Consider the following 25,979-nt stretch of genomic DNA (forward strand, 5'->3'; position numbering starts at 1 on the left):
CAGCCCGGCCCCTCCCCAGGGGCGTGGCCAGCGCCTCCCCAGGGACCGAGGGCAAAGTGCCGCCCACGGCGAGCGGCGGTGCAGGGGTGCCCCGACTGGCCTGCGTTTCCAGCGGCCGACACGCGTCCGGCGGCCGCGACTCATTGTGCAGCCTACCTCTCGACCGGGATCTAGTCCCTCAGCTATGCTGGCCCCCGGCGCGACCGGAAACAGGCCAGAGAGTCCCTCAGGAAGAGAGGGACGCATGGAGGGCCCGCCCCTCTGCCCCAACTACCTTTTGCCCCTGCGCTCCCGCCTCCTCCGGGAAGGCCCCCGGGCGCCCGTCTGGGTCCCACCTGCCTGAGACCGGGCTCCTCCGCACCCTTTCTTTTCTCCTCCCCTATTCTATTCAAATCCCAGGCCACAGCTTGGACCCTTCCCTGCCCGGTCTGTCACTCTTTCCTCCTCTCTGGAGCTAAGCCTGGGATGGGGTCGAACCACCGCCCCTCCCAGTTCTTCCCGGGCTGGGCCCGGCCCCAAGGCTGTGAAGGGCTGTGTGTCTTGAGACAACAAACTCCCAAGATAGTGTGCAGACAGAAACGGAGTTCCCAGGGTGACAGGCAGGGAGCAGAGTTTATTCCAGTTCTTTCCGGAAATGGTTCCAAGCGTCCAAACTGGGAAGGCTCTGGGTGTGTGTCTGTGAGGGTGGAGGGTGGTTCTGCAGGGGCCTTACGCTGTCTCTGCAGGGAGGAATTCCAGACAGCCTAGTTGCAGGTAGGATTAATGAGGGGGTGCTGGCCAGGTGGGGCCCAGAGTCGTCCAGGTGAGCTGGACAGTGTGAGGTGAGTGCTGGAGCCAGAAGACTGGGCCACCAGGAGATGGTCGCCACTCCAGGGAAGAGGGGAGCAGGGGTGGGGAGGAGGAGGTGGCCCTGGGAGGGCTGGTGCAGCTGGGCCTCTTCTACCCACCTGCTTCCCAGACCTGGATAGATGGATGGTGACCAGCAGCTGATGGGGGAGGACAGGGGCCCTCACAGAGCCTTTTCCTTCCTCTGGACCCCTCTTCCCCCTAAAGCCACCACCCCATCCTAAAACCCTTAAACTAGCACCGTGTGTGTTTGCTGAAGAACACCAGGCTCCAAGACTCCAGACCTGGTGGCTTCTTCATTCAGACGGCGGCTCTTCCCATACGGCGCCAGGACCAGAGCTCCCCTCTGGGCCTCTGTCTTCTGGTCACAACGTTGGTGACAAAGGAGTTGAGACTCCAGGTTAGGCCAGGACACTTCCCAGCCACGCCCTCCCAAGGCCTCCAGGAATTTTATGGTGCCAAGTGCATCAGCGCCCTGGGCAGGCAGAGGGGCATGAGGTTTAGTCACCCCACTAATAAAGGGGGGCACTGAATCACCAGCAGGGCAAGCACTGGCCCTTGGTCTCTATACCCCATGTTATAGAATGAGAAACTGAGGCTCAGAGAGGGGACATGGCTCGCTCATGAGCCTGGCCTCTGGAGAGGACAGAGACTTGGGAGGAGGGTCTGGAGGTAAGACAAGGCGAGTGCCGAGGACAGGCTTCTGGACAAGCCCACTGAAAAGGCTGGCCAGGGAGAGAGGAGGAGGACCAGGAGACAGCGGTGTCTCAGGAGCCAAGAGAGGCAAGAAGTTCGGGAGGCAGAAGTGACTGCTGCCACAGGCCAGGCAGGTGGAGCACACAGAGGCCTGCAGTGCTGGGGCTTGGACAATGCAAAGGCCCTGGTCACTTTACAAGTCAGTGAAGTAATGGCCTTGGAGAGGAGACCTGTACCTGCCTCTGGTCACCAGCTGGGTAAGACTGACCCATGGGGTTCCCCTGGAGGGCAGAAGCCCACCCTGGTCTCCGAGAAGCATCATCTTCCTCAGACCAACAGGCAGTGTGGGAGCAGGCCCCACCCAGAGGCCAGCTGGCTCCACTGCAAGGTGGCTGGGAGCCTGGGCAGGGTAAGATAAAGCCAGGAATATATCCGCAGGCACCTGGCACAGGGTAGGCCCTTAATAAGCTTTTGCAAGTCATGCATCAGCAATATGGCCCTTTCTCTGCCCTCCCAACCCACCACCGGCTGCTCCCTGCGCAGTTCGCCCCTCCCTCCAGCCAGCACCCGTTTCCTACCTGATCCACATCATCCAGCCCAGGTTCCAAGAAGCCATAGCTGCGATGAAGATGACACCAGCCAGCAGGAAGATGGGTCCATGGGGCAGCTGTCCTGTGAGGGAGACAGGGGCGGCCGGGCGGGGCTTGACTTGCTTTAGTCTGGGCCAGGGTAGACACGGCCGCTTCAGGACGCCCTTCCCTGCCCCTGGCGGTGGCCAGCGGGAGCTCGGCCACCTCCCGCTGACCCACCCAGAGGTGCCGGGTGTCCCCCCCTCACCTGGGGGCACCAGCGTGAAGGCGCTGCACTGGAAGCTGATGTTGTTTGCAGCCTGGCACTGGAACCAGTGTGACAGCTGGGTCAGTGGGAAGGAGAAGTTGGCAGGTTGCTCATCGTCTGGTCTCTGCCACATGTAGATGTGCTCATCCCTCTCGACCAGGCGGTAGGTGATGGGTGGGCTGCCTGAGGCCGCCTGGCAGGACACCTCTACCCTGGGGCCTGATCCTCTGTCCAGCAGGGTGAAGTCAGCCTGCAGCTGGGACACGGGCTCTGGCAGGGCGGGAGAGGGTGGGAACACAGACATGGTTGGGAGACTTTAACACCCTCTCCCCTGCACATTCCCTCATTACACAATGCCTATGAGCCTCGAGGCCTAACTGTGATGGCTGCCTCCTCCAGGCAGCCTTCTGGATTACTCCCTCTGCCTTGTGTATGAGTTTCTATCTTACCTCACTGTACAATTTCACATCTGTTTTTATGTTTGTGTAGTATATTCTGGGTTGCCAGACTTAGCAGCTGAAAATACAGGGCACCCAGTTAAATTTGAATTTCAGATTAACAGTGAATAAAATTGAATGTATGTCCTATGCAAAATGTATCTAGCAGCCCTATTTATATCCTTTCAGTCTTGATTCTTTTACTGGAATACATGCTGAAACACATGTTCTTCAGGACAAGAACTGTCACTTAGAAGATTCTGGAATTCTCCAGGGCTGTCAGAATAATGCTCTATTACCTCTGAGTAACAACCAGCACCCCTCTTAACAGATGTAAGACCTACTAAAAGCTTCCCTTGGGTTCTTCCTACCCTCTGGAGCGGCGGGCGATGGGCAGAGAGCGGGGAGGAGGGGATGTAAGTACTGTTATTACCTTCGCTTTGCAGATGAAGCAGCCAGAGGCCAAGGGAGGCTGGGCGATTTGCCCACGACCCCTCAGCCTGTGAACGTGGAGACTTGAACCCTGCACCTGTCGTGCCCAGACTGGGCTCTCCTCCCTAGGCCATCTCCTCCCTGTGGGTCCGGGGGGGGGTCACAGTCCCACCAATAATTGGGCAACACTCTCTGCTTCCCACCCCCCACGCCTCCCACTGGGAAGGATGCCTGACTTGAGATCAGGACAGCACTGGGAAGGACGCCGTTCTGAAGGTCCAGAGAGCGGGATGTTGAATCATCTGTTGCCACTTGCAGGCCTGGGGCAACATTTTTACTCTAGAGTTTTAGCTGCCCCTTCCAGAGGCCAAGCCACCACGAACTCCAACCTCGTGCTGCTGTGAAGATTAAACTAGATGAGGCACAAAAAGTGCCTATTTCACCAGCTTGAGATCAGAGGTCAAATGGGGCCCAGGCCCTGGTCACTTCCACCCAAGGGCTCCTTGACACCCTCCTTGCGGCCCCCTAAGGCCCTGCCAGGAGACTGTGCCCTGGGGGCCCAGCCAGGAACCACACTGGCCTGTGACCAGGCCCTAAGGGACCCAGAGTGACTCTTGGAGGCAGGCAACTTGTCCCATCCCGAACCTCCTGCCTTCAGCCCTCTAAGTCCCAGACCCCAGTCCCTGCGACTCCCACCCCAGCAGCTTCTATTTATCTTCCAGACCCTGCATCCCACAGGCCCCCTTCCCCTGCACAGCTCCCGTACAACTGCAGCCTGGTGCTGGGCGCCTGTGTGCCCCAGCTGGAGGCCGCCTGGCGGAAGCAGGTGAGCCAGTCTGGCCTGGACTTGAGCATGATGTCGATGCTGAAGGAGGCTGGGTCAGAGGTTGTCACTACCTTCTTGAAGACCTCAATGTCCCCGCTGCCCCAGAGGGAGTAGGTGAGGGGCTGGGGTGCCCCGGGTGAGTGGCACGTTATGAGAACTCGGCAGCCTCTGGGGTAAAGCTCCAGGACTTTGTAGGCAATCAAGGTCCCAGGGGTGACTTCTAGAAGGTGAGACAGTCCAAGGAGAAGGTTGGAAACCAAGACTTACCAAGTACCTTAAGAAAATGCTGGTTTTGCAGTTTCTCAAAAAATTAAAGAATTTCCATATGAGCCAGGAATTCCACTCCTAGACATATAGTAAAAAAAATCGAAAACAGGGACTCTAACAGATACTTGTACACACGTGTTCACAGCTGCGCTATTCACAACAGTCCAAAGGCGGAAACAGCCCAGATGTCCATCAGTGGATGAACAGATCAATAAAACATGGTCCATCCCTATGACGGAATAGTATGCAGCCATCAAAAGGAATGATGCCCTGACACAGGCTACAACTTGGGTGAACCTTCAAACATTCTACTGAGTGAAGTCAGCCACAAAGAGCCAGGTAGTGTATGATTCCATTCATGTGTCATATCCAGAAGGAAAAAAATCCCCCAGAAACAGAAAGCAGATTAGTGGTGAGTAGGGGCTGGGGGAGGGGCAGTGGGGAGTGACTGCTGAAGGGATGGGGGGGTCTCCTTTTGGGAAATACGAATGGACTAAATGCTACTGAATTATCCCTTTAAAGTGGTTGATTTTTGTGTTATATGAATTTCAGCTCAATTTTTTAAAAAGGAAAGAAAAGAGGAACTACTTTCCCTGTAAGCATCTTCACTGCAGACATTTCTACTGCAGACATTTTCACCGCGTATCTAATTGGCGGTAAGGCAATTTTGCCGTGAAAGATAAAATAACTGGCTGACAGTTTGGTATCATTTCTCCATTGATGCAGGACTCCCATGTTTATATTACAGAAATCTTAGTCCTCATGATGGTCTATACAGTGACAAGTACAGACGTGACAGTCTGAAAATAGTGGATGATAACAGCTTTGTAATATTGACTTGATAGAAAATGCAGCGATAAAACTTACTGGAAGTGTGAGATGAGAGTATAAAGCCAGATGGCATATTATACTAGAAAATGATAACATATCAGTTTGCAAACCCTTTGGTGATTTGAAGGCACAGAGTTTTTCCCGTAGAACTTTGGAACGTCTATCAACAGACGTGACAATGTGCCAAGAGCACAAGACAGTGTAGAAGGTTTTCCCAAGGCAACACAGGCCTGTTACAAATATGCATCCTAGTGTCTGGAAGTTGATACCTCTTTTTTTTAATTGAAATATACTCACAATGTTGTGTTAGTTTCTGGTGTACAGCATAGTGATTCAGTTATACATATATATATTCTTTTTCATTATAGGTTATTACAAGCTATTGAATACAATCCCCTGTGCTATACAGCAGGACCTGGTTGTTTTTCTGTTTTATATATGGTAGTTAGTATCTGCAAATCCCAAGCTCCTAATTTATCCGCACCCTTCCCCTTTGGTAACCACAAGTTTGTTTTCTATGTCTGTGAGTTTATTTCTGTTTTGTAAATAAGTTCATTTGTGTCTTTTTAGATTCCACAAATAAGTGATATCGTATGATATTTATCTTTCTCTGTTGGACTAACTTCACTTTGTATGATAATCTCTAGGTCCATCTACGTTGTTGCAAATGGCATCATTTCATTCTTTTTTATGGATGAATAGTATTCCATAGTATATATACACCACAGCTCCTTTATCCAGTCATCTGTTAATGGACATTTAGGTTGCTTCCATGTCTTAGCTATTGTAAACAGTGCTGCTATGAACCTTGGGGTGCTTGTGTCTTTTCAAATTAGTTTTCTCTGGAAATATGCCCAGGAGTGGGATTGCTAGATCATATGATAAGTCAATTTTTAGTTTTTTAAGGAATCTCCATACTGTTTTCCACAGTGGCTACACCAAACTGCATTCCCACAGGCAGTGTAGGAGGGTTCCCTTTTCTCCATACCCTCTCTAGCATTTATCATTTGTGGACTTTTGAATGATGGCCATTCTGACTGGTGTGAGGTGACACCTCATTGAAGTTTTGATTTGCATTTCTCTGATAATTAGTGATACTGAACACCTTTTCACGTGCCTACTGGCCATCTGTACGTCTTCACTGGAGAAATGTCTGTGATACCTCTCTTAATGAAGGAAGAAATTTTAGTGAACAAGAAAAAGTGCAATGCTGAATGAGAAAGCAAATAAAGCAAGCAAACAAGAAAGAAAGGTAAAAAATACTATTCACGAAAGACTCGGAAAGAAGTGCTTAGGTACAGCCTGTGAGATTGAGTCAGTTATTAGTGCAGTGTTGCCATGAACCTGCACACACTTTAAATGTATTCAAATATTTTGCATTTCGTAATAAAGTCTTTAACTTTGCCATTCATTTTTCATGTTTCATTATGTCCTTTTAAATATCCCTCTTTTATTTTTCGTTAGTTTATCTTCTCTGGCAAAATTGCCTTATGGTCAATTAGTTAATTAGTTACACAGTGAAGACATCTATGACACGGATGCTTGCTGCGAAAATCCCAGTCACAGGCTGGACCCAGCGTGGGGACATGGGCCGCAGGTGTGGTGGCAGGGCTCCTGTACCCAGGGAGGTCAACCTCTGGCTCAAAGGGACAGTCAGAGGCAGGGGGCCAACAAGCGTGACCCAGAGCACAAGAGGTGTCACAGTGGACAGATCCTAAACTTGGAGAGGATGGACTGAACTAGAGAGAAAAGCAGGAACTTCCACAGAACAGGGAGACCCTGTAGGTAGACCAGATGCTCACAGCACCGAGCGGCCCCAGGACCCAAACCCACTCTCTAGCCACTCCCAGCAGGCGTTCATCCATCCACACACCACCTCTCGGCTTGGGAGTAACCTTTCTGCTTTGCAGGCAGATCCTGGAGTCAATGTTGATGCAGATCCTCTAAGATCTTCCCCTGGGCCCAGCCTTGCCCATGCTGAATTCTGCAGGACAGTGGTTAGGATCAAGGACGCCTTCTGAAGGGGGCTTGGGAGAGAAGGCTGAACTGTGAATGGTGGGCATCCACCTGCCTTTTCAAGAAGAGGGTGTAGGGGAAGTGCTTGACTGGGGGCAGGGAGAAGGGTGTATGAAATCTGAGTGTCCTCGGCCTCATACGTCACCCTCGCCCTGCCTGGCGGGTTGGCTCTGGAAACACTGATTAGGAACCTTCCCACGGAGCAGAAAGTTGGAGGGAACTAGACTGTGATGTTCTCCGGGGACATTTTGTAGGAATCCTAAAAGTTTCTGACCGCCAGGCATACTTCTCTCTAGACCAGTGGTTCTCACCCAGGGGTGATTCCGCCTCCAGGGGACCTTTGTGTCTGGGGACACTTTTGATTGTCACAAGTGGGGGGTGCCCCTGGCATCTTGTGGGGGAGAGGCCAGGGAAGTGCTAGACAGCCTGCAACGCACAGGACGGCCCCCACAACAGAGGTGACACAGCCCCACTGGCAGCAGGGTCCAGGCTGGGAAACTGGTCTAGACAGCCAGCAGCGGCCTCCCTGGATCAGGGTTCTCGCCACCACAGATCTTTTCTCAGTTGTGCCTCTTTCTTGACTTCATGAGAACTGCTATTTTTTTTAAAATACTTTTTTTTTTCTCAAGCAGTCTTTCATGTAAAATCTTCGGTCTGAAGTTAAGAAAAGCTGTATCTAGAGTTCGATCTACTCTCTGGGGCACCAATTTGCAAACTGCAACCAACAATTTCTTCAGTGTGAGCCTGGGGCCAACTGCCTTCCGCCCCGAAGAGGCTCTTGGGGCCAGCATCTTCCTGCGGGGTGGGGTGGCGAATGGGGGTCCAGGCTTAAAAGTGACAGCACTTTTTGCTCCCTTCAGGGAGGGAAATGACCTTCACTTATAAAAGTGGAAAGAAAAAGCGGGCCCACCTTCATTTCCATCTCCATGGCCATTAATAGAAGCTTGATTTACATAAGTTCACCGACAGGAGCCACTTTCTTTTTCAGTAGCCTACGCAGCAGAGCATTCACTTTTTATTCTAACCAGACTTGGGTGTTTTTTCCCTTTCATTTAGTTTATGCATCTAGCCCACCCCAGTAACCAGTGGTCCATCATTTAATTAAAAATTCATCAACTGCGTCAGAACATCTGAATGATGGGATGGCACACTCAGAATCTGATGAAGGGACAAGGACACCCTGGGGACCAGAGGCTGAGCCCAGCCAGGGCTGGGATGAGCAGGTGGCTGGATAGAGCCTCCCACAGATGCTAAAGAAAGAAGGAGCTGCTCAGGGTGGTGCCCAGGCCTGGACGGTGGGGTTGCTGCCCAGCTGGGCTCAGAGGCCCTCCAGGATTGCCCCTACCCCTCTCTACCTTGTTTCTATGATAATCAGGAAGCTTGGAGATTTGAGTCCCATCCTGAGAGGCCCAATTCATTAAACCTGAGGTGGGTCCTAGGGATCTGATTTTGCAAGCAGCCCACCTGTTGAGAGTTGAATTGTGTCCTCCAAAAAAGATGTATTCAAGCCCTAAGCCCAGGTACGTATGCATGGGACCTCATTTGGAAATGGGGTCCTTACAGATGTATTCCAATACCAATCCATGCTGGATTAAAGGGGGCCCTAATAAGACACACAGACAGACAGACAGACAGACAGACACACACACACACACACACACACTTTGAGGCCATGTGAAGACAGAGGCAGAGTCTGGAGTGACGCTGTCATAAGCCAAGGAACAGCAAGGATTGCCACGGCCTCCAGGAGTCAGACTTCTGCCTCCAGTACTGGGAGAGAATCAATTTCAGTTTTTTCTTTTTTTTCAGTTAAAAAAAAATTTTGTGGGGGGGTAGGTAATTAGGTATATTTATTTTATTTACTTATTTCTTAGTGGGGGTACCGGGGATTGAACCCAGGACCTTGTGCATGCTAAGCAGGCACTCTACCACTGAGCTATACCCGCCCCCAATTTCTGTTTTTTCAAAACAGAAATTTAAAAAAATGGCAGTCCCAGGAAACTAACACAGCCCGCCTCCAAGCGGTGCTTATGAAACGGTCTGCAGCCTCACCCTGAGAATCAGGAGGGAATGGGGGACTGTCCACGCAGGTCCTTTGCTCTCACTCTGTTTCAATCTGTCCTTCAACCAGACAACCCCCCACCTTGAACACTGCCCTCCAATCATGGCAGCCACGAGGGAGACCCCAGGCCCCTGGGTCACCCTCGTCTTCCTGCCCCGCCCCTTCTAGGGCTCTGAAAGCCCCCTTTTACATACTACCTCCCAACCTTCCCAATCCTGAAATCCCCCCGCTGCACCCTCTGCAAGGCTGGCGGGATCAGTCGGCACCAAGTCCCAGAACCCTCAAGCTTTCCTCCCACATCTCGTCTTCCACACCTGTTGGAAACCTTCCTCCCCCACCCCCACCTGAGTTGTGCCGGTACCAGCATCTTGGGAGGGAGCGGATCCCACAGCCGTCTCCGCACTGGCCCTGGGTGGGCATCCTCTGGATATTTCTGGGCCATTCTCCCTCCTTCCTCCCTAAATACCAGCCTTGAACCTCATGCCTTCGGACCCTTCACCCGGACCCTCCAGGTCACCACTGAAACACCCACCCTCCCTTGAAGGCTCTGGTGCCTGGTTCCCACTACTCTTAATACACTTGCTGTCATTCTCGGGGGTTTCAGAATCCACAGAGAGAGCATTTCCAAAGTCCTGGCTCTTCAGTTCCTTAGAATCCAATATCTCGGGCCCAACCTCTCCTTCCCATTGTAAGGCTGCCCTTGACTTAGCAGGTCCTCCAGGTGCTCAGGCCAAAAACCTGGGAGTCATCTCTTATGGCCATCTCTGTTCCCATGCCATAGAATGCTGTTGGCCTGATCTCTATGGTCACTTCTCCAGGCTTCCTGGCTGTCACCTAGTCTCTCCTCTGGATTCCAGGAGCAGCCTCATGGCTCTCTGGGGATTCTACCTTTGACTGCCATCCCACCTCTTCTCAGCACAGTGGCCAAAAGGACCCTGTGAAGGATAAATCCAATCGCATCTCCTGCTGCAACCCCCCCCCCCCCGTCGCTCTGCACACGGAGCCCTCCCTACTGGACAGTGTCCCACCCTCCGACCTCATCCAGTACCCCCCTCTCCCCGCCCGCATCCCCATCCTGCAGGCACATCCTGCTCTACCACTCCTTCAAGTGCTTGCCAGGGTGTCCCCTTCTCAGTGATGACTCCCCAGTAGATGCTGCCAGCCCCGCCACCACATCTCCTTCCCTTCCTCCCCTGCTTGCTTTTCTCTGGGACCTATCACATTCCAGAACACTGTAGAATTTTTTTTTAATGGAGGTACTGGGGATTGAACCCAGGACCTCGTGCATGCTAAGCACGTGTATTCTACCACTGAGCTCTCCCCCCACCCCCGTGCTTATTTTTATTATCACCTGTCCCTCCAGCCCCACTAGAGTGTAGGCTTCCGGGGGGCAGGGATCTGTTTTGTTTCTGCACCCTGTGGGTCCATTCTGGGGTCCAGAGCAGCACCGGGCACCAAACAGGGGCTCAACCCATAATGGCTGAATGAATGAGTAAGCAGGACTTCTCGGCAAGCATCTGAGCAGAAGTCAGGGGCGGCTGGACTGGTGGAACGGCCCTGCCCACGTACTTCCCGGAGACCCGGAGGCCTGGGCCCAGCGCTGGCTGTTCTTTTGAACGGAAACACCGTGATGTGTTTGTTTTTAAAGAGAATGAGGAAATGATAGTTCAGCCTGAGCCTCATTCAAGTCAGACCCACCCTTAAGGGTAACAGAGGAGGTGGCTGTGGCTGCAACCATGTGACAAGGTTCAGACAAGAACTGAGGGAGAGTAGACCCCCTTGCGGAGACCTGGAAAGGGGGTGAAAGGCCACATTGAGCTGAAGGGCGATAGGGCCAGAAATGGGGGCGGAAGGGGAAGAGGGCAGGAGAGAGGAGGGAGCAGAAAGGTGGAGGGGGCAGGGCTAGGAGCACCCCCTCCCCCTAGAGGAGGAGGGGGTGCCCTGACCACCTCCTGCTGCCTCTGAGAGTAAGGCAGCCCCCCTCCCGCTGGCTGGACCTCTGGGAGGGAGGGGGAGTCGGGGAGCCCCGACGTCCTTATTCTCTCCCCGCCCTTCTCCCGGGCCAAGGTGCCTGCCAGAATGCCCCCAGCCCTCCCTGGGGTCACACCCACCCAGAGAGGCTTCTGCTACAGATCAGGCACTTGGGGTAGTGATGGAGGACCTGCCCAGGGGCACGCCCTCTGCCCCCTTTCACTGCCAACTCCCCGCTGCGCACACAGCCCAAGCAGAAGCCAAGCACTTTCCTTGGCCAAGTCACCATCCCAACTGTCCGGCTGTCTGTCGTTCCCCCACTGCCCCCACCTCCTCAGCCTTCTCCTCTCCGCATTCCACCCCCAACCCTGCTCCAACCCCAGGGCCCTGCAAGGGTCAACGCTGGGTTCTAAAGTTGTCACTCACCAGTGACAACCCCCTCCCCCACCCCCGGCCAAGGTGCCTACCACAGGTGAGGGCTCTGATTCTCCCTCCCCCTCCAGTGTGCCGGGAGACTCACCTTCCTGCTTCGCAGAGCTGCTGGTGGCTGTAAGAGAGGGGAGGGGGAGAGCGGTAAGGAGAGCCCAGGGTGGAGGGGAGGCCAGAGACCGCCCAGAAAGCCTCGTATGGAGCCCAGAACTCAACAAGCTCCTTCACATTTGGAAAGTACAGAAGCTCTTTGGAGCCCAGAGCATTTCATACCATCAGCCCACTTCGCAGATGAGTAAAGAGTGGGCAAAGCAGTAAATGGGCTGCGTACGCAGTAAGGGGCTGGTCGGAGACTTATGCCCAAATCTTGCCCTCTCTGTCCTGTACTTCTGGAGGTGTCTGTGCCATTGGGTGCCACCTCTTCTGTGCCCCCTAGACCCCCAGACCCTGAGCCTGCCACCTCAAGGCCCTGGCAGCCCCCCACCCCCACCCCGTGAGGTCTCCAGTCAGCTCACCGGCTAAGCAGAGGAGCAGAAGGAGCCTCATGGCTCTGCAGCGCGGGGCCCTCTGCCCGGGCGAGCAAGAGTGTCCTCGGTTGAGGCCACCTCCACTCTGGGGCCCCTGGCTGCCCCCCGGGTGGGTGCCTGCAGTGGAGAGATAATCTGGAGGTGACAGCGCCCCAGGGCCGGGCCCAGGACAGCAGCTCCCCCCCCCCCCCCCGGGAGTTAGGAGGCACCTGGAGCCCGTCCAGGGCTCACGCTCAGCCGCCGCCGCCGCTGAGCCCTCGGACCCTGGGCTCCTGGGTCTGGGAGGTGGACGTCCGCGTCCTCACCCCTGGAGCGCCGTGTTTATGGTAGCTGGCAAGGGACAACTGAGTTTGCTCATCTGCTGATTTTGAGAGGAGGGGATTATCCCAGATTATTGAGGCGGGCCTGATGTAACTGTGAGGGTCCTTCGAAGAACTGGTGGGCCTGGGCCCTCAGGGCAGCCGGAGCAGAGAGAGAGCAGAGGGAGCAGTGAGGTGGGGACCGGGACCCAGCCAATCCCTCAGTGAGCCCTCAGCCCCCGGGCAGGACGGGCTGCCCCCCAGCTAGGCCTTTTTTGTTGTTGTTAACGAATGAAATGCCTTCACTGAAACACTCCCTGGTCACACGTTGCAGAGTTGCGTGTTTCACTCCTGCTACCACAGCATCCGGAGCTGGGATTTGTGCACTGTTGCCCTCCTTGGGGAAGATGTCCCGCCCCCAGGGGACCATTCGCTTCCAGTGGGAGCTCCTCTCTCCCTCAGGGCTCACAGGTCAAACACACCGTCTCCCCAGCCCAGCCCAGGACCGGGCACCTGGCCCAAGGAAGGCAAATGACAGCCCTGCCCCCCCGGCCCCCTTGGCCCTGCTCAGGGGGCCCTATGGAGGCCCATGAGATCCGGGGGTGTTGGGAAGCTGGTCTGGCGGGATGACCCTGCCCACCTGCGTGCGAGCAGCAGGAAGGACAGAACAAGGTTGGGGTTGGTGGGGGGAGCCAGACTCTGGGCGCAGTGTCCTGGAGCTCCTTGGGCACCAGCTTTGTCTGCCACCTCAGGTCCCTTCTCCCCAGTGGGTAAGACAGTCCCTGTCCCTTGCTGCCAGAGGCCTGACTTGTGTCCTTGGGGACGTGCTCTAGGGACCCACCTATCCTTCTGCGTTTGGGGAACAAGACCTAATTTTCTCTCAGTTTCCTAGCGGAATTCCCTTCCAGGAAGTCTGTTCTCACTCTGCTAGGAGGGGATGGAGGAAGGAATTGAGGATTGAAGACAGAAGGGTCCCCTCAGCTGCTGGCAATCTGTTGCCTGAAGGCCCAGAAACTCACATTTTCCCCCCTATGTGGTACACAGGGCATCAGATTCGAGCTAAGGCGGCTCATGAGAAGCCCCCTCCCTGACCCCGTTTCATCAGCGTGTTTGGGGAGCCAGTCAGAGCAGAGAGCAGCGAAGGGACAATAGGGACAATTCCTCCAGGACTTGGAGGGACAGGCGCATCTTTCCTGCCCATCCCTGGGAACCCTGGTGTGCGTCAGATGAGAGCTGCTTCTCTGGTGTGTCCTGCCTTCTCCACAGGCTGCAGCTGAGGACAGGACTGAGGACATACCAGGTCACCCAGGTTGAGTGGAGTTGGGGTGCAGCTTTCTTGTTACCCACTACAGGCTCATGCTTTTTTTTAATCTTTTTTTTGGGGGGGGGGTAATTAGGTTTATTTATTTAATTATTTTAATGGAGGTACTGGGGACTGAACCCAGGACCTCATGCATGCTAAGCGTGTGTTCTAACCACTGAGCTATACTCTCGCCCCAGGCTCATGCTTTGTGACTTCTGCCCACCGAGGGCCAGTCTCCTCTATGACTGATGAAAGGTCTTACCAGCACGTCACGTTCCTGGGAGGGTCCCGGGTGGGGGGCTGGGCTGTGCTGGGCTGCCTTGGCCTGCGGAACTGGGAGGTCCCGTAGCTGGGTGCCCCCTCGGCTGAGGGGAAAGAATCCAGAAACCACCCCTGCTAGATGGGCCCCGGGGCCCCTGCCCTCCTCCATCTGCATGGGCTCTGGCCCCTGGAGGGACCCTCACTTCACAGTAACCCCCATGGGCCTCTCCCTGACCAGGTGTGTCTTCTTTGCTGCTGGTGGGGAGGCTTGGTATCCGGCCCCTGGCTCCCTGTCACCTACAAAAAAATCATCCAAGCCCAGCCTTAGGTGTGCCGGCTCCCTCTCCACTCTGCTTGTCTTCACGGGCCCCACAGCCCAGTCGAGAAGCCTGACTCGGAGTTTCCACAGCCCAACCCTGCACCGCCCACCTCTACACCTTTGCCCTGGCCATCCCTGTGCATTTATCTCTCATGACTCCGCTCTCCTCCCAGGCCCCACTAGTCACCTGCTCCAAGAAACCCTCCTGCTGGTGCTGACAGCCCCTCGCTGTGCCCCAGTTGCCTTGCTGGGCAGGCATGGTCCCTTGGGCCACTGGGGCCACTTCCCATCTCTCCTACTTCACTCCTTTAGGCTAAGGACCACATTGTAATAGGACCTCAACTATCCTCCCCAGAAGGGTAAGACACCCATCTTTATAAGGAACTGCTCACTCAGTCCTCACAACCACTCAGAGGAGGACGGTGTCACCTCCAGGCTTTGGTCGAGCAAACCGAAGCCCAGTTTGAGTTCCCCTAAGGTCTGAAAGCTCGCCCCGCCCACATCCCGTGATGCACTTGGCTGGCTCTCTGAAGGCAGGTGAAGGTGCTAAGCGAAGGGCCTTGATGTTTCAGTGCTGCAGGTTCTCCCAGTCAGTGCCCATCGGCCACCTCCTGGGGGCTCATTAAAACACATCACTGGGGAGAGGGTATAGCTCAGTGGTAAAGTGCGTGCTTAGCATGCACAAGGTCCTGGGTTCAATCCGCAGTACTTCCACCAAAAAAAAAAAAAATTAAACAATACATAAAGAAACGTAATTACCACCCCCCTCAATCCGAAACCAAAACACATCGCTGGGCCCCACCCTTGGGGGGGGCGGAGCCTGAGAACTGGCATTTCTAACAAGTTCCCCAGAGATGTTGGTGCTGCTGGTCTGGGAAGACACTTTGGCCCTAAGCTGCTAATTAATGTGCGTCCCTTTCATCAGGGTCAGGCGGCGGCCCTCCCCAGACCGAGCATACAGCTCCATGTGTTCCCCTCGCAGCCTCATCACCAGCCCCAGAATAGGGCCCGGCCGTTGTTGACAAACTGATGGGTCATGTGGTGCTGGGTGAGTGAGAGAAGCACGGGGACAGGAGGAGCTGAACCAGCCAAGCCTTTAATGACCACCTGAAGCCCCTGGGCTAAGGGCACCAGGCCAGAGCCGCCCGAACGCCGTGTCCAGGCCAGGAACCCAGCCAGGCACTGGGCTCCTGCGTTCCTGTGGGAAGGGCTTTTCAAGCACATCCTGGGGTTTCTCCTAACCTTCCCTCCTGACAGCTCTTTAAGCCAGCAGTTCTCAACCCCGGCTGCTGGCGAGAGCCCCCTGGGAGATTCAGAAAGTCCCAGTGCCCGGCTGCTGGCTGCACCTGGTCAGTCACAGCGGACTCTCTGGCACAGGGCCAGCTTCTCAGGTGTTCTCAGAGGCCGAGAACCTCGGGGACTGGAGGCGTGGGAATCTCAGACGCAGCTCCACCTCCCTGGGCCGCCGGTTCTGTCTCAATGCAGGTCACACCTGAGCTCTGCCCCTCGCTCTCTCTTAACCTCGGTGGGTCTCATTGGTCTCGCAGATAAAGCAGGAATAACGGGGGAGGGGTTGGCAGGTCCCCAGCGTGGGTTTGCTCTCACTGTGGCTAGGCCTTCCCCTTCCCATAGGTGGCGCTCTCCAAACTTTTCTAATGCCACTCCCCACAGTAAACTGCTGAGCTCTCCCAATGGATGTGTTTATAAACCGCACTCACGGGTTACTATACTAATATATTATGTATATTATCCAACATTAAACAAAAACAGAAACTTTAACGGGCTGAGATTAAAATATAAATATAAGCTCCCACATTTCCTTCCTGCTGTCCCTAGGTGTATGCACCCCGCCTTGGAGCACCCTGCTGGAGGGCCACGGAGAGGGCTGGTGGTCACCAGGGGTCAGGGGCGTGAGGCGACGGGGTGCACGTGGGACCCTGGGGAGGCTCCGGGCGGAGGTGGGGGACGCTGCTATAGCTTCGAACCGCTGGGGAAGCGGAATCTATGGGCAGCGACCGGGACACCTCGCAACTCTGTGGGATCCTTGAGGGAGGGCCCGGGCCTGGGGGACCTGGATCCCGGGGAACCTGGGCACGGGAATCCGGGGCAGAAGGACCGCGGGCGCGAACTTCGGGAGAGAGGGGACTCGGGTCTTAGAGAATCGCCGGGGCCCGGCTCCGGCAGCAGTCGCGACAGGTCATCCACTAGGTGCCACTTCTCCTGGACTTGCTGGGGGTGGGGGTTGAGCAGCAGGGTTAGGGAAGAGGCGCCTCCTCTCACCAGCCGGCGCAGGGAGAAGCCGGCACCGCAGTGGCAGCTCCGAGGTCCCGCCGGGCCCAGAGCTCCCACCCCACCCCGCTACAGTCACGCCCAGAGGCCCCGCCCCCATCCGGCCCGGCCCCCACCAGATGCCCTGCCCAGGCCAGGCCCCACCCCAGCCAAGCCAGAGACCGCGCCCTCTCCAGAGTTCACCCCAGCCCGAGGCCGCGCCCCACCACGGTCCCACGCCAGCCTGGTCACAGAGCACGCCCCCACCAGAGTCCCGCCTCCTACCCCAGCCCAAGGACACACGTTTATTAAACCGGATCCCCAAGCCTAGAGCTGCATTCCTGTCGCCTGGCTCCCGGCCTGAGGCCAAGCCTTAGAAGCCCGTTCCCTCCCTCCACCTTCCTCGCTTTAGTCCGCAGCCTGAGGCCACACTCCTCAGGGTCTCGCCCGCAATCGGGGGCCACTCCCCAGTCTAGCGGGCACTCACCCACACCAGCTGCTTCCGGAGCCCCCGGATGGCCCTCGCATTGGCCTGGGACTGGGAGACGCACACGGTCAGGACAAGGCTTTGGACAAAGGACGCAAGGTCAGTCACCCTCCTCCCCCACCTCGGACTTCCTCCTCACCAGTTTTAAATGGAGGTAAACTTTTTTTTGGTGGAGGAGGTAATTAGGTCTTTTAGTGGAAGTACTGGCGATTGAACCCGGGACCCGTGCACGCTAGGCTGGCACTCTACCGCTGAGCCACGCCCTCCACCCCGCAACCCTAGTCTTTTAAAAGAGGCCTCCTGGGGTCTTCTCTCTGCCAGGCTCCCAGGCACGGCTTTCTCTCTCCTCTCCTTCCACTGGTGGGTCGCTCAGCCCCTCTACTCCAAGTGGGAAGGCAATCAGTAACAGAAAGATGGCAGGGTTTCAGCGTTTCTGCTGCTTTCCCAGTGGTCCTGTGAGGTGCTGGCTTTACAGGTGAGGCCCTGAGGGGGCTACCCAGGGGACCCCCCCAGGCCACCAGCCCTTGGACCGCTGCTGTGTCCCTGGTATCCCCTTGTCTGGCTCCTGGATCCCAAGACTGGCAGGGGGTGCCAAGGAAGGAAGGCCCCCCCACCCCGTGTTCCCGCCCTTGGCCCCTGCTGCCTTGAAAGGCACCTGAGCAGTACGAGGAGGGGGAAGCTGAAGGCTTGGGAGCCGAGGTAGTGAAGGATGCGCTGGCCCGGGGGCAGGAGCCGGAGGGCCACCAGCTCTGGGACCACCTGCCAGGGGGCCGAGTAGTTGGTGAAGAGGCCGCAGTCCCAGGAGGAGCGGATGCTGCAGAGAGATGATCAGAGGAGGGCTGGGGTCAGGGTCCAGGGTAGGATCAGCCAGCCTGGCAGCCTCGGTCCCTCGGCTCCCCTCACCTGCTGACCACATAGCCCAGGGGCACGGTGGCCAGGAGCAGGCCCAGGAGGAGCACCAGTTGGAAGAAGAAGGTGGAGCTGGAGGCTCGGAATCGCCGAAGGGACGCCCTGGAGTTCCTCAGCAGCGTGTACTGGGGAGCGAGGGACAACACATGCGGCTGTGGGCCCAGTTTGCAGACGCCCCGGGAAGTGACTGGTGGGGCGGAAGCAGGACCCAAAACCTGCCCTGCACACAGGTGCATCCCCCACCCCCAGAGCCCTCACCTTCTTCATGTAGAAGGTGAGGAAGATGAAGACGCTGTTGAGCAGGGGCAGCAGGGGGCAGTAGAAGAGGCCCATCCAGGTGACCGTCTGCCCCTCCACAATGTCCAGCACGTTCTTGGGTACTAGGAACTCCTCCCGGTCCAGCCAGGCCCAGAACCGGCCTGAGAACCGCTCCACCAGCAGCCTGGGGGAGGGGAGCGTCCAGGTACCCACTACCCGGGAGGAGCGCGTGGACCACCGCTCGCTCACTCACTCACATGGACACATGCGTGTAGAGCTGCTCACCCTTGGCTGCGACCCCTGGCTCCCCCCAGACGTGCCCACGCCTCCCCACCCCGTGTCCCCAGGTGGCTCACCTCCTAGGCAGGCTGACAAGGAAGGTGACGGCCACCGTGAGGAGGAAGTTGAAGATGCTGAGTTTGTACAGCTCCTCTCCCACTGAGTTCTCCCAGCACTGGTCAGAGGGGGCGCTTGTCACCACCCTCGTTCCCCAGCCACCCCTCACCCTCCCGCTGAGGGGGTCTGTGTGGTACAGAAGCCTGGAGTCTGATACGATTGCTAAGTTAAAACCCTGACCTCGAGGATAAGATCCGAGCAAAGAAACCCACATTCAGGGCGGCTGCCCTGCGCAGAGCAGTGTAATGCGGACGGCGCCCCCTGTAGGTGGCTGCTGGGCGGGCAGCTCTGCCCACAGCCTCTCGCAAAGGCCATGCTGGGAGAGGGACAATTAGCACAGGGAGGTGGGGTTCTGCAGAGGACAGGAGGGACAGGCCCTGGCGGAGCCCCCAGCCACCTGGTAGTCACAGGCGTTGTAGCCGTAGGACTCACAGCTGGTCCTGTTTCTGCCGACGCACAGCACGGTCTGGCCCAGCGAGAAGGAGAACATTCCCAGGCTGGCCAGCTTCAGGACCACGCACCTGGGGGCCAGGGGGTGGGGACTGCATCAGGGGGAGGGGCCAGGGGCACCTGCAGGAGATCATGCCTCTCCCGGGCCCAGCCCCCTCTAAATCCAGAACCCAGTCTCCTTCCAAAGCCGCATCCGTGGCAGTTAACCAAAGTGTGTTCCCCAGAATCTTGGTCTCCAGATGATTCACAGGGGGAAGGTTCTATTTTAAAATCACTTTGGGAAACACTGCACATCCAGCCATCCTCCCCCCACACAGAGAACATAAGGGCCTTCATATTCTTAACGCAGTTGACACCTTTCTTTCCTCTAAGGCTTGTTAATGCCCTAGTCCACTTACACTGCCCCACGTATCCCAAAAGCATGCATGCGTACTCCTGAGCGATGCGTGACCAATCACACAGGCAGGGTGGGTTAACAAAACCATCGCCTGCACGTCATGTCCCCACGTGGACTTTCAGTGCTGATGCGTGGCCGGAGTGTGGCTGGGGACAGTGGTTCTGTCGAGGGAGGCTGGGAGGCAGGGGTGGGTGGGGTCTTACTTTTTAATCTTTCATCCTTTTGAGCATTTTGAATTTTTTACAACGTGCTCATGCTAAAAATAAAGCTTCAGACCAAACACAGTCCACATTGGAGGGACGCTGAGTGGGCTCCAGACAAGGAAAGCCAAGCCCCGCCCAGTGAGGGGTGTGTGGCAGACGGAGAGAAGGCCTGGGCTGGAGCTGAGGGGGAGGGGGGGGGTCCTGCGGGTGGGTCCAAGGCACGACCTGAGCCCTGAGAGGGGAGACAGAGCAGAGCCTAGGGGTGGAGGGGGCTTGCATCTCAATGCACCCAGCAGGCACGGTGAGCTTTCCCTGGCCGAGGCACTCGGCCTCTTCAAACCTGTTTCCTCATCTGTCCCATAGGGATGAGGGTGGTCCTGACTGCATAGGTCAGGAGGGTTGTCAAGGTGAGGAACATGGGAGGGAGCTGTGATCCGAGGTGTGTGGCTGTGGTACCCAATGCCCCCTGGCAAGGCCAGCGCTTGGTCTGGACCACTGGCTTGCTCTGGATGGAGAGGACTGGAAAACCTTAGACTGGGACCCCCAAGACTAGGACTGGGAGCAGCTGCCTGCTTTCCTTGGCTGGGGCCCCCAGTGCCAGGTGATAACCAAGGATACAGCCCTTCTCTGCTCTCCACACGCTCTCCCACCTGTCACCCCGAAGGTGGTGCTCACCAGATGAGGGTGAGGTTGACCTCCATGTTGGGAGGGTAGTTCTCTAGCTGGACCAGGAAAACAAACAGCAAGGGACCCAGAAAGTTGACCAGGGCGATGACCCCAGGGGGCAGGTACTGAAGCAGCAGAAACAGGGACTCCTGCGGGGAAAGGCAGGTAAGGGGATGACCATAGGCCTTAGGGTTCCCGGCAGCACCCCCATCCCCTCCGACTCCCTCAAGTGTAACTGGGGCAGGCCTGACCTCTGGAAGCCCACGGACTAGTCCCAGTGGCAGCAGAGCAGTGGTGGGGATATCAGCAGTTAGAGCCAGTCTGACCTGGTCCTGACCTTGGGCAAATTCCTTTGACCCCTCTGAGCCTCAGTTTCCTCTTCTGCAAAGTAGGACCATCCCATCTGGGCCCACAGTTCTTGCCAGAAATAAAGGCTTGTCAGTTGATACCTCCTTGTTGTCCTGCGAGTACTTGGTGGCCCAGAAGATGGCGCTGATGGCTCCAGCCACCAGAAGCCCGATGAGGACATTGACCCGCACGTAGGTGAGCAGGCGGTAGGCCCTCTGGGCCCGGGTCTGCTGCCGCACCAGCAGGAAGTGCCGCCCCTCCTCCAGCTCCACCTGGCATGGGGGCAGGGCAGAGGGGGTTGGGGCTGCCCAGGGGGAAGGGGAAGGGGAGGGTTCCGGCAGACAGCCCCAGGTAGGTGTGCATGGGGCTGTCAGGTTCTAGGCCAGGTTGGGGTGACCCTGGGCCGGGGGCAGGTGGGCTGGCTTTATCGAGAGCACCCCCATGCTATGCAAACTCGCACAGCCCCCGCCTCCAGCTGGAAAACCCCGGGTGCACACACACTCACTCACACATGCTCAGGCTGCATGCTCACACGCAGCCCCACGTGCTCTCACACCCAGTCACACTCACAGCACGCCTCACACTCACGCACGTCCGCACACACCTTGAACTCGTTGCTGATCTCGTGTTTCTTGATGGTGGCTGCGTCCTGCCCCTGGATACAGAAGTCCCAGGAGGAGAAGACCTTGGCACTGAGAGGCGACCTGTAGTCCTGACCCAGGAACAGCTTCTGTGGCAGCCCCTTCACCATCCTGGAGGGGGCAGGGGGCCAGGGCTCAGCCTGCGCTCAGCTGTGGGGTGGGAAGCCCCTGGCAGCCCCAGGTGCAGACTTGGCCCTGGCCTGGGTCAGGGGTGGGGATAGAGGGGTGGTCTGCAGCTGGGGATGCAGAGTTTGGGCCTTGGAACCGCCCACGAGCCTCACTGAACGGGGAGGCCAGGGCCTTCCTGCCAACTTGGGGGTTCCATGCCAGGGGAGGGGTGGTGACTGGCGGAGACTCCCTGAAAAGCAGTGGTGGCAAGGGCTCTGCTCTCACCGCTGCAGAACCCCACAGAAGCAGAGGAGCAGGCAGGCCAGTGGGCTCAGGAGGTAGGCCAGGCGGACGCTGTACGCCGAGCTGCTCTCAGGCCGCGCTCGGTACGCGCCATAGAAGAGATAGGTGTTGTTGAAGGCCTGGGGACATCACAGCGACCACTGAGCAGGAGTCCATGCAAAGCTGTGCTTTCTGTGTATTAACTCATTAACCCTCGCAATGACCTCATCAGGCAGGGAGTCAGAAGATCCTCATTTTACAGAGGCTCAGAGGGGTTAGGCAACTTGCATAAGGACACACAGCTCGGAGGAACAGCCAGGACTAGGCTACCAGAGCCCAAAGAGTAATGACAGTGGCTTCCAGGAATGGGAGTAGGGTGGTGTTTATTCCAGAAGCCTGGATACTTTTCCCCTCCTGCCCTTCTTTTCCCAACCCCAGCTGAGCTCTGAGGGCTGGGGACACATGCCCATGGGCTTGGGCTGTGCACAGAAGCCTCAGTCTCTCTCTGACTCCATCATGAAGCCCAAATGTCCTTGGAGACTGGGGTCTGACCCCGAGGCCAGTTCCCCAGTCCCCCAGGCCCCCTGGTCCATGGTCAGGACAGAGCTACTCACCCTGCCAGTTAAAATATTCCAGAGTTGATTGTGGAACTTGGGAACACCAGTCTGGGACTGGAGGTCACCAGGACACTGGAGGGCTGCTGAGGGAGAGGAGGCCAATACGAAGGGGACCCCCAAGGCATAGCTGAGGTTCTGCCTCTCCCCCTTCATAGCCCCAAACCTCGGGGAGGCCTGAGCAGGACCCTGAGGGTGTGTCAGGAGGCCTGCCCTGCAGAAGGTGTGGTCAGGGAGCGAGCCCGGGCTGGACCCAAGCAGGGCAATGCCCAGGGTTGGGAAACCACGGATTGGGGCTGTCCCAACACTGTGAGCCCTGGACCAGTCCCCCAGGGTTCGGGTGGGCTCGGGGTACTATTCCTGCATGGGCCAGGCACTCACTGAAGTTCAGGGCAGGTCCTGGGTCAGGGGGGTGGAGCCAGACCAGAGGCAGCACTACGAGGCTTGTGGTCAGAAGCAGGGTCAGCAGGTTCAGCAGCAGCAGGAAGCGAAGGAAGGTGAAGTAGGACTGAATTCCGGTGCCGAAGAGGCCTGTGGGGAGGACAGCAGGTGGGCCTGCTGATAATCCAAGGGGTGCGGGGTGTGAGGGCTGAGCAACCCAACCCAGCAGGAGATCTCGGTTTAAAGGCCACATTCTGGAAGCTTGCCTAGCAGTACTTCTAACAGCCACCAGGGGCGCCACCATCCATCAAGGCTTGACCGGTGGTTCTGGGGTTGGAGGGGAGTTGGTGAGGATGGGGGAGTCGGTTGATGAGGGAGGGCAGAAGGGTGCAATGGCAAGGGGGATGAGCCCCTCCTGGGGATTCTAAACTGGACATTGAGACTCCAGAGGGCGAGGCGGGAAGTGGGGATTGGGGTTCGAGTCTTACCCCCAATCTCATAGAGAGCCCCCTCCCAGAGCCCACAGCCCCGGGCCAGCCGCTGTGCTGCCTCCCCTAGGCGCCGTCCTGCAGTCTCCTGCCTGCGGCGCCACTGCTGCCAGCATGAGGTCTTCACCCCCTCGGGCTCCCGCAGCTGCCTGGGATGGGGTGGTGATGGGGGCGTCCCTGAGTCACCCAGTGTGTCCACCCAGCCAGGCAGAGCTGCGACCTGGGCTGCTGGGGAGTCTGCCCACTGCTGGTGATTTCCACCCGCTGCCCCACCTAGTCCAACAGGTGCATCCTCCCCTCACCCCACTGCCCCGCCTCCGCAAAGTGCTGGTGCTCCGCTACCCACCGGATGAAGCGCTTGTCCACCATGGCGTAGGGCAACACCCGCACGGGCTCCTGGGAGGAGTGCAGTCGCTTCATCTCCTGCTCCCACAGCTCCTCACCCGCATGCTCAGGTTCTGGCTCCCCGGGGGCCTGCTCCCCCTGCACCGACCACTGCCGCAGCATCTCTGCAGTGGGGCTGAGGTGGGGGCACCCAGGCTGCACGGTCCCCCTTCTGGGAGGGAGGGGGAGTGGCTACTGGATGAGCCTCAAGGTCTTGGCCCTGGCACTGCCAAAAATGCAGAGAAAGAATCCTGTTGTAGGAGATCTGGCTCAGTCTCCAGTCACACTGCGAAGCAACACATGGTCTCAGTTTCCCTATCTGTGAAATGGGCAGAAAGATCCAAAGGGCTGGGAAAGATGATGGGACATCACAAACAAAGCTAAGGCCAGGTGTGGCCACAGTTAAGCCCGGTGGGGCTCAAGGCCTGCCTTGCCCCACTTCCAACCTGCTACTGATGGCCTCAGGCCTTCCTGGTTACCCTTTGGTAAGAGACAATTCCACCTGCTGATTTTCCCATTAGGAAGGCCCCCCCCCCCCCGCCCAAACCTCAACAGTTCCTAGGATTCAGCATCCTACAGTACCTCGGATCTGAACGCACCGGACCCCCTCTGTCTTCTAACTGGTGGTCCAGCTCACAGGGCTGGGTCTGCCCAGTCCTCTCAAGGAACCCAGTGAGGAGGCGTGGCTACAGCCCCAGTCGTGGGAGGGGGAAGGGACCCTCCTAGCCCAGAGGGTAGGGGCTCTACCCCCTCCCCACCACATAGCCCCCAGCGGCTCCTCAGCCTCAATTCTCCTTTCCGCCCGCTCACGCTCCGGCCGCTACCCCCACTCTGTTCCCAGCTCACCTGGGGACCAGGGACCAAGTTCCCGGAGGAGACCCTCCTCGGACCGGCTCCCGCCACTCCCGGCGGGGCTGCGAGAGAGAGCCGAGGGGAGGGGTCACATGACAGGAACCCCAGCTCCCCCCTCGGCCGCCTCCCCCTCCACTTGTCTCTCCCCCACCCCCCGCAGTTCCTCTGCTCTCTGCTGAGGCCAGCACTTCCTGCGGGGGCGCGGGGCCCCGGCGGGCAGGTGAGAAGCGCGGCGGGCCTGCGCTCCCGGAGGGCGGCCGGGCGCGCGCTGGGCGGGGGCCGGGCCCTTCCCCGCCCCGCGGGGATCCGGGCCGGCGGCGCCGCGTGGGGCCGGGGGGGCGCAGGCCTCGGCCCTTATCCGCCCGTAGCTCCGGCTCGGCTCCGCTCGGCTCGGCGGGCGCCGTGGTGACTTAAGCGGCGGGCGCCATCACCGCCTGCGGCTGGGTTTCCAGAAGCCCTAGGCGTTCTTTCTCAACTTCCCGCCTCTGTTACCGGCGCGTAATCCGAGGCCGGGCCTCGCGCCTGGCGAATAGGAAGCGCGCAGGCTTCGGCTCCGCTCGGGCCCCGCCCAGGCGAGTTGGCCTTTTCTCACTCCCGCGACCTCTGGGCAGCCCCGCGGTCCTGCCCTTCCCCCTACCCGCCTCCTTGAGGGCCCCATCCTCTCTAGCCGAGCTCCACGGGTTTTTCTGTCTCCCGGCTTGGTCCCCTTCCTGGTTTTCCAGACCCGTCCTCTATGCCAGACCCCAAGCTGGGTGGTGCTGGGCACACAGTGGGCACAGAGAGTGGGCAGGGGAGGGAGGACAGACTGGCCAATGCACTTGTCAATAGGAAATGGCAAATGCCCTAACAGGGTTGAATCCCAGAAGGCTCCCTAGAGGAGGTGACCTTCAGGATGGGCCTGGGGTCATGCAAGTACAGCATGGCTGGAGCATGGGTGTGCAGGGGAGGGAGGAGTAGTGGGGGATTTGAGGAGTAGAGGCAAAGGCCAGACAGGTCTGGTTCCCCAGGCTGAGGCGCCTTGTGCCAAGATCTGACCCGAGTGACGACTCGTCATTTGGACATCCCGGCTTGGCCCACCTGTCCTCCGCAGGTGGACCTTCTCCTTCCTTTCCGCCTTCCACCTCACCTTCACCCTGCCCACCTCTTAAGGCTTCTCCCTACCAGTGATGGCCCCTTCACTGTCCAAGTCCCACCTATTTTCTCAAACTCAAAGGAGCCTCTCCTCTGGCCTTCTCAAAGTCAGGTTTCTCGGCAGAGCTCCTAGGTGGACAGGACTCAGGCCCTAGGGCACGACACTCTGGAGGCTGACTGACCTCAGTCTGTTTCCTCGTCTGTGAAATAGGGTCGATGGTAACCCTGTTCTGGGCTTGTGGGAAACAACTGAGCAAACGGCAGTGGGAACAGCCCCAACGTGTCTCCCCTCCTCTCCACTTAGCACAGGAAGTGTGCCAGAACGCCAGAGCGATAAACAGCAGAGGCCACGCCCGC

The 25,979-nt window shown here is 57.6% G+C and overlaps 2 protein-coding genes across 10 annotated transcripts; both read right to left on the minus strand.

Moving 5' to 3' along the window:
• On the minus strand, nucleotides 1-9,670 carry C16H17orf99 (chromosome 16 C17orf99 homolog). The gene is made up of 7 exons (XM_032498236.1): nucleotides 9,595-9,670; nucleotides 4,002-4,294; nucleotides 3,250-3,373; nucleotides 2,380-2,649; nucleotides 2,121-2,214; nucleotides 1,779-1,942; nucleotides 1-1,207 (listed from the first exon to the last, which is right to left on the minus strand). The coding sequence occupies exons 1-6, from the start codon at nucleotides 9,668-9,670 to the stop codon at nucleotides 1,870-1,872; spliced, it is 930 nt and encodes a 309-aa protein (XP_032354127.1). The 3' UTR covers nucleotides 1-1,207; nucleotides 1,779-1,869.
• Nucleotides 4,209-25,916, minus strand: TMC8 (transmembrane channel like 8). Of its 9 annotated transcripts, XR_004311612.1 has the most exons (18): nucleotides 24,486-24,663; nucleotides 23,602-23,865; nucleotides 23,256-23,404; nucleotides 22,768-22,917; nucleotides 22,387-22,472; nucleotides 21,776-21,912; nucleotides 21,346-21,493; nucleotides 20,843-21,013; nucleotides 20,403-20,542; nucleotides 19,075-19,198; nucleotides 18,638-18,735; nucleotides 18,282-18,465; nucleotides 18,018-18,148; nucleotides 17,770-17,928; nucleotides 17,115-17,193; nucleotides 12,166-12,294; nucleotides 11,742-11,768; nucleotides 4,209-4,294 (listed from the first exon to the last, which is right to left on the minus strand). XR_004311612.1 is itself a non-coding variant. In XM_032456724.1 (17 exons), exons 3-17 carry the CDS (start codon nucleotides 23,760-23,762, stop codon nucleotides 16,331-16,333), a joined length of 2,175 nt encoding a protein of 724 aa, XP_032312615.1. In that variant the 5' UTR covers nucleotides 23,763-23,865; nucleotides 24,486-24,553; nucleotides 25,805-25,916; the 3' UTR covers nucleotides 15,435-16,330. The 9 variants fall into 9 exon arrangements, 8 of the variants coding, with proteins under 8 accessions (XP_032312619.1, XP_032312615.1, XP_032312617.1 ...); XM_032456724.1 differs by lacking the exons at nucleotides 4,209-4,294; nucleotides 11,742-11,768; nucleotides 12,166-12,294 and adding exons at nucleotides 15,435-16,588; nucleotides 25,805-25,916 and having other exon boundaries at nucleotides 24,486-24,553; XM_032456726.1 differs by lacking the exons at nucleotides 4,209-4,294; nucleotides 11,742-11,768; nucleotides 12,166-12,294 and adding exons at nucleotides 15,435-15,899; nucleotides 16,422-16,588 and having other exon boundaries at nucleotides 24,486-24,660.
• Between the last annotated feature and the right edge of the window lie 63 nt (nucleotides 25,917-25,979).

This window comes from Camelus ferus, chromosome 16, assembly GCF_009834535.1.
Source record: "Camelus ferus isolate YT-003-E chromosome 16, BCGSAC_Cfer_1.0, whole genome shotgun sequence".
Taxonomy (NCBI): domain Eukaryota; kingdom Metazoa; phylum Chordata; class Mammalia; order Artiodactyla; family Camelidae; genus Camelus; species Camelus ferus.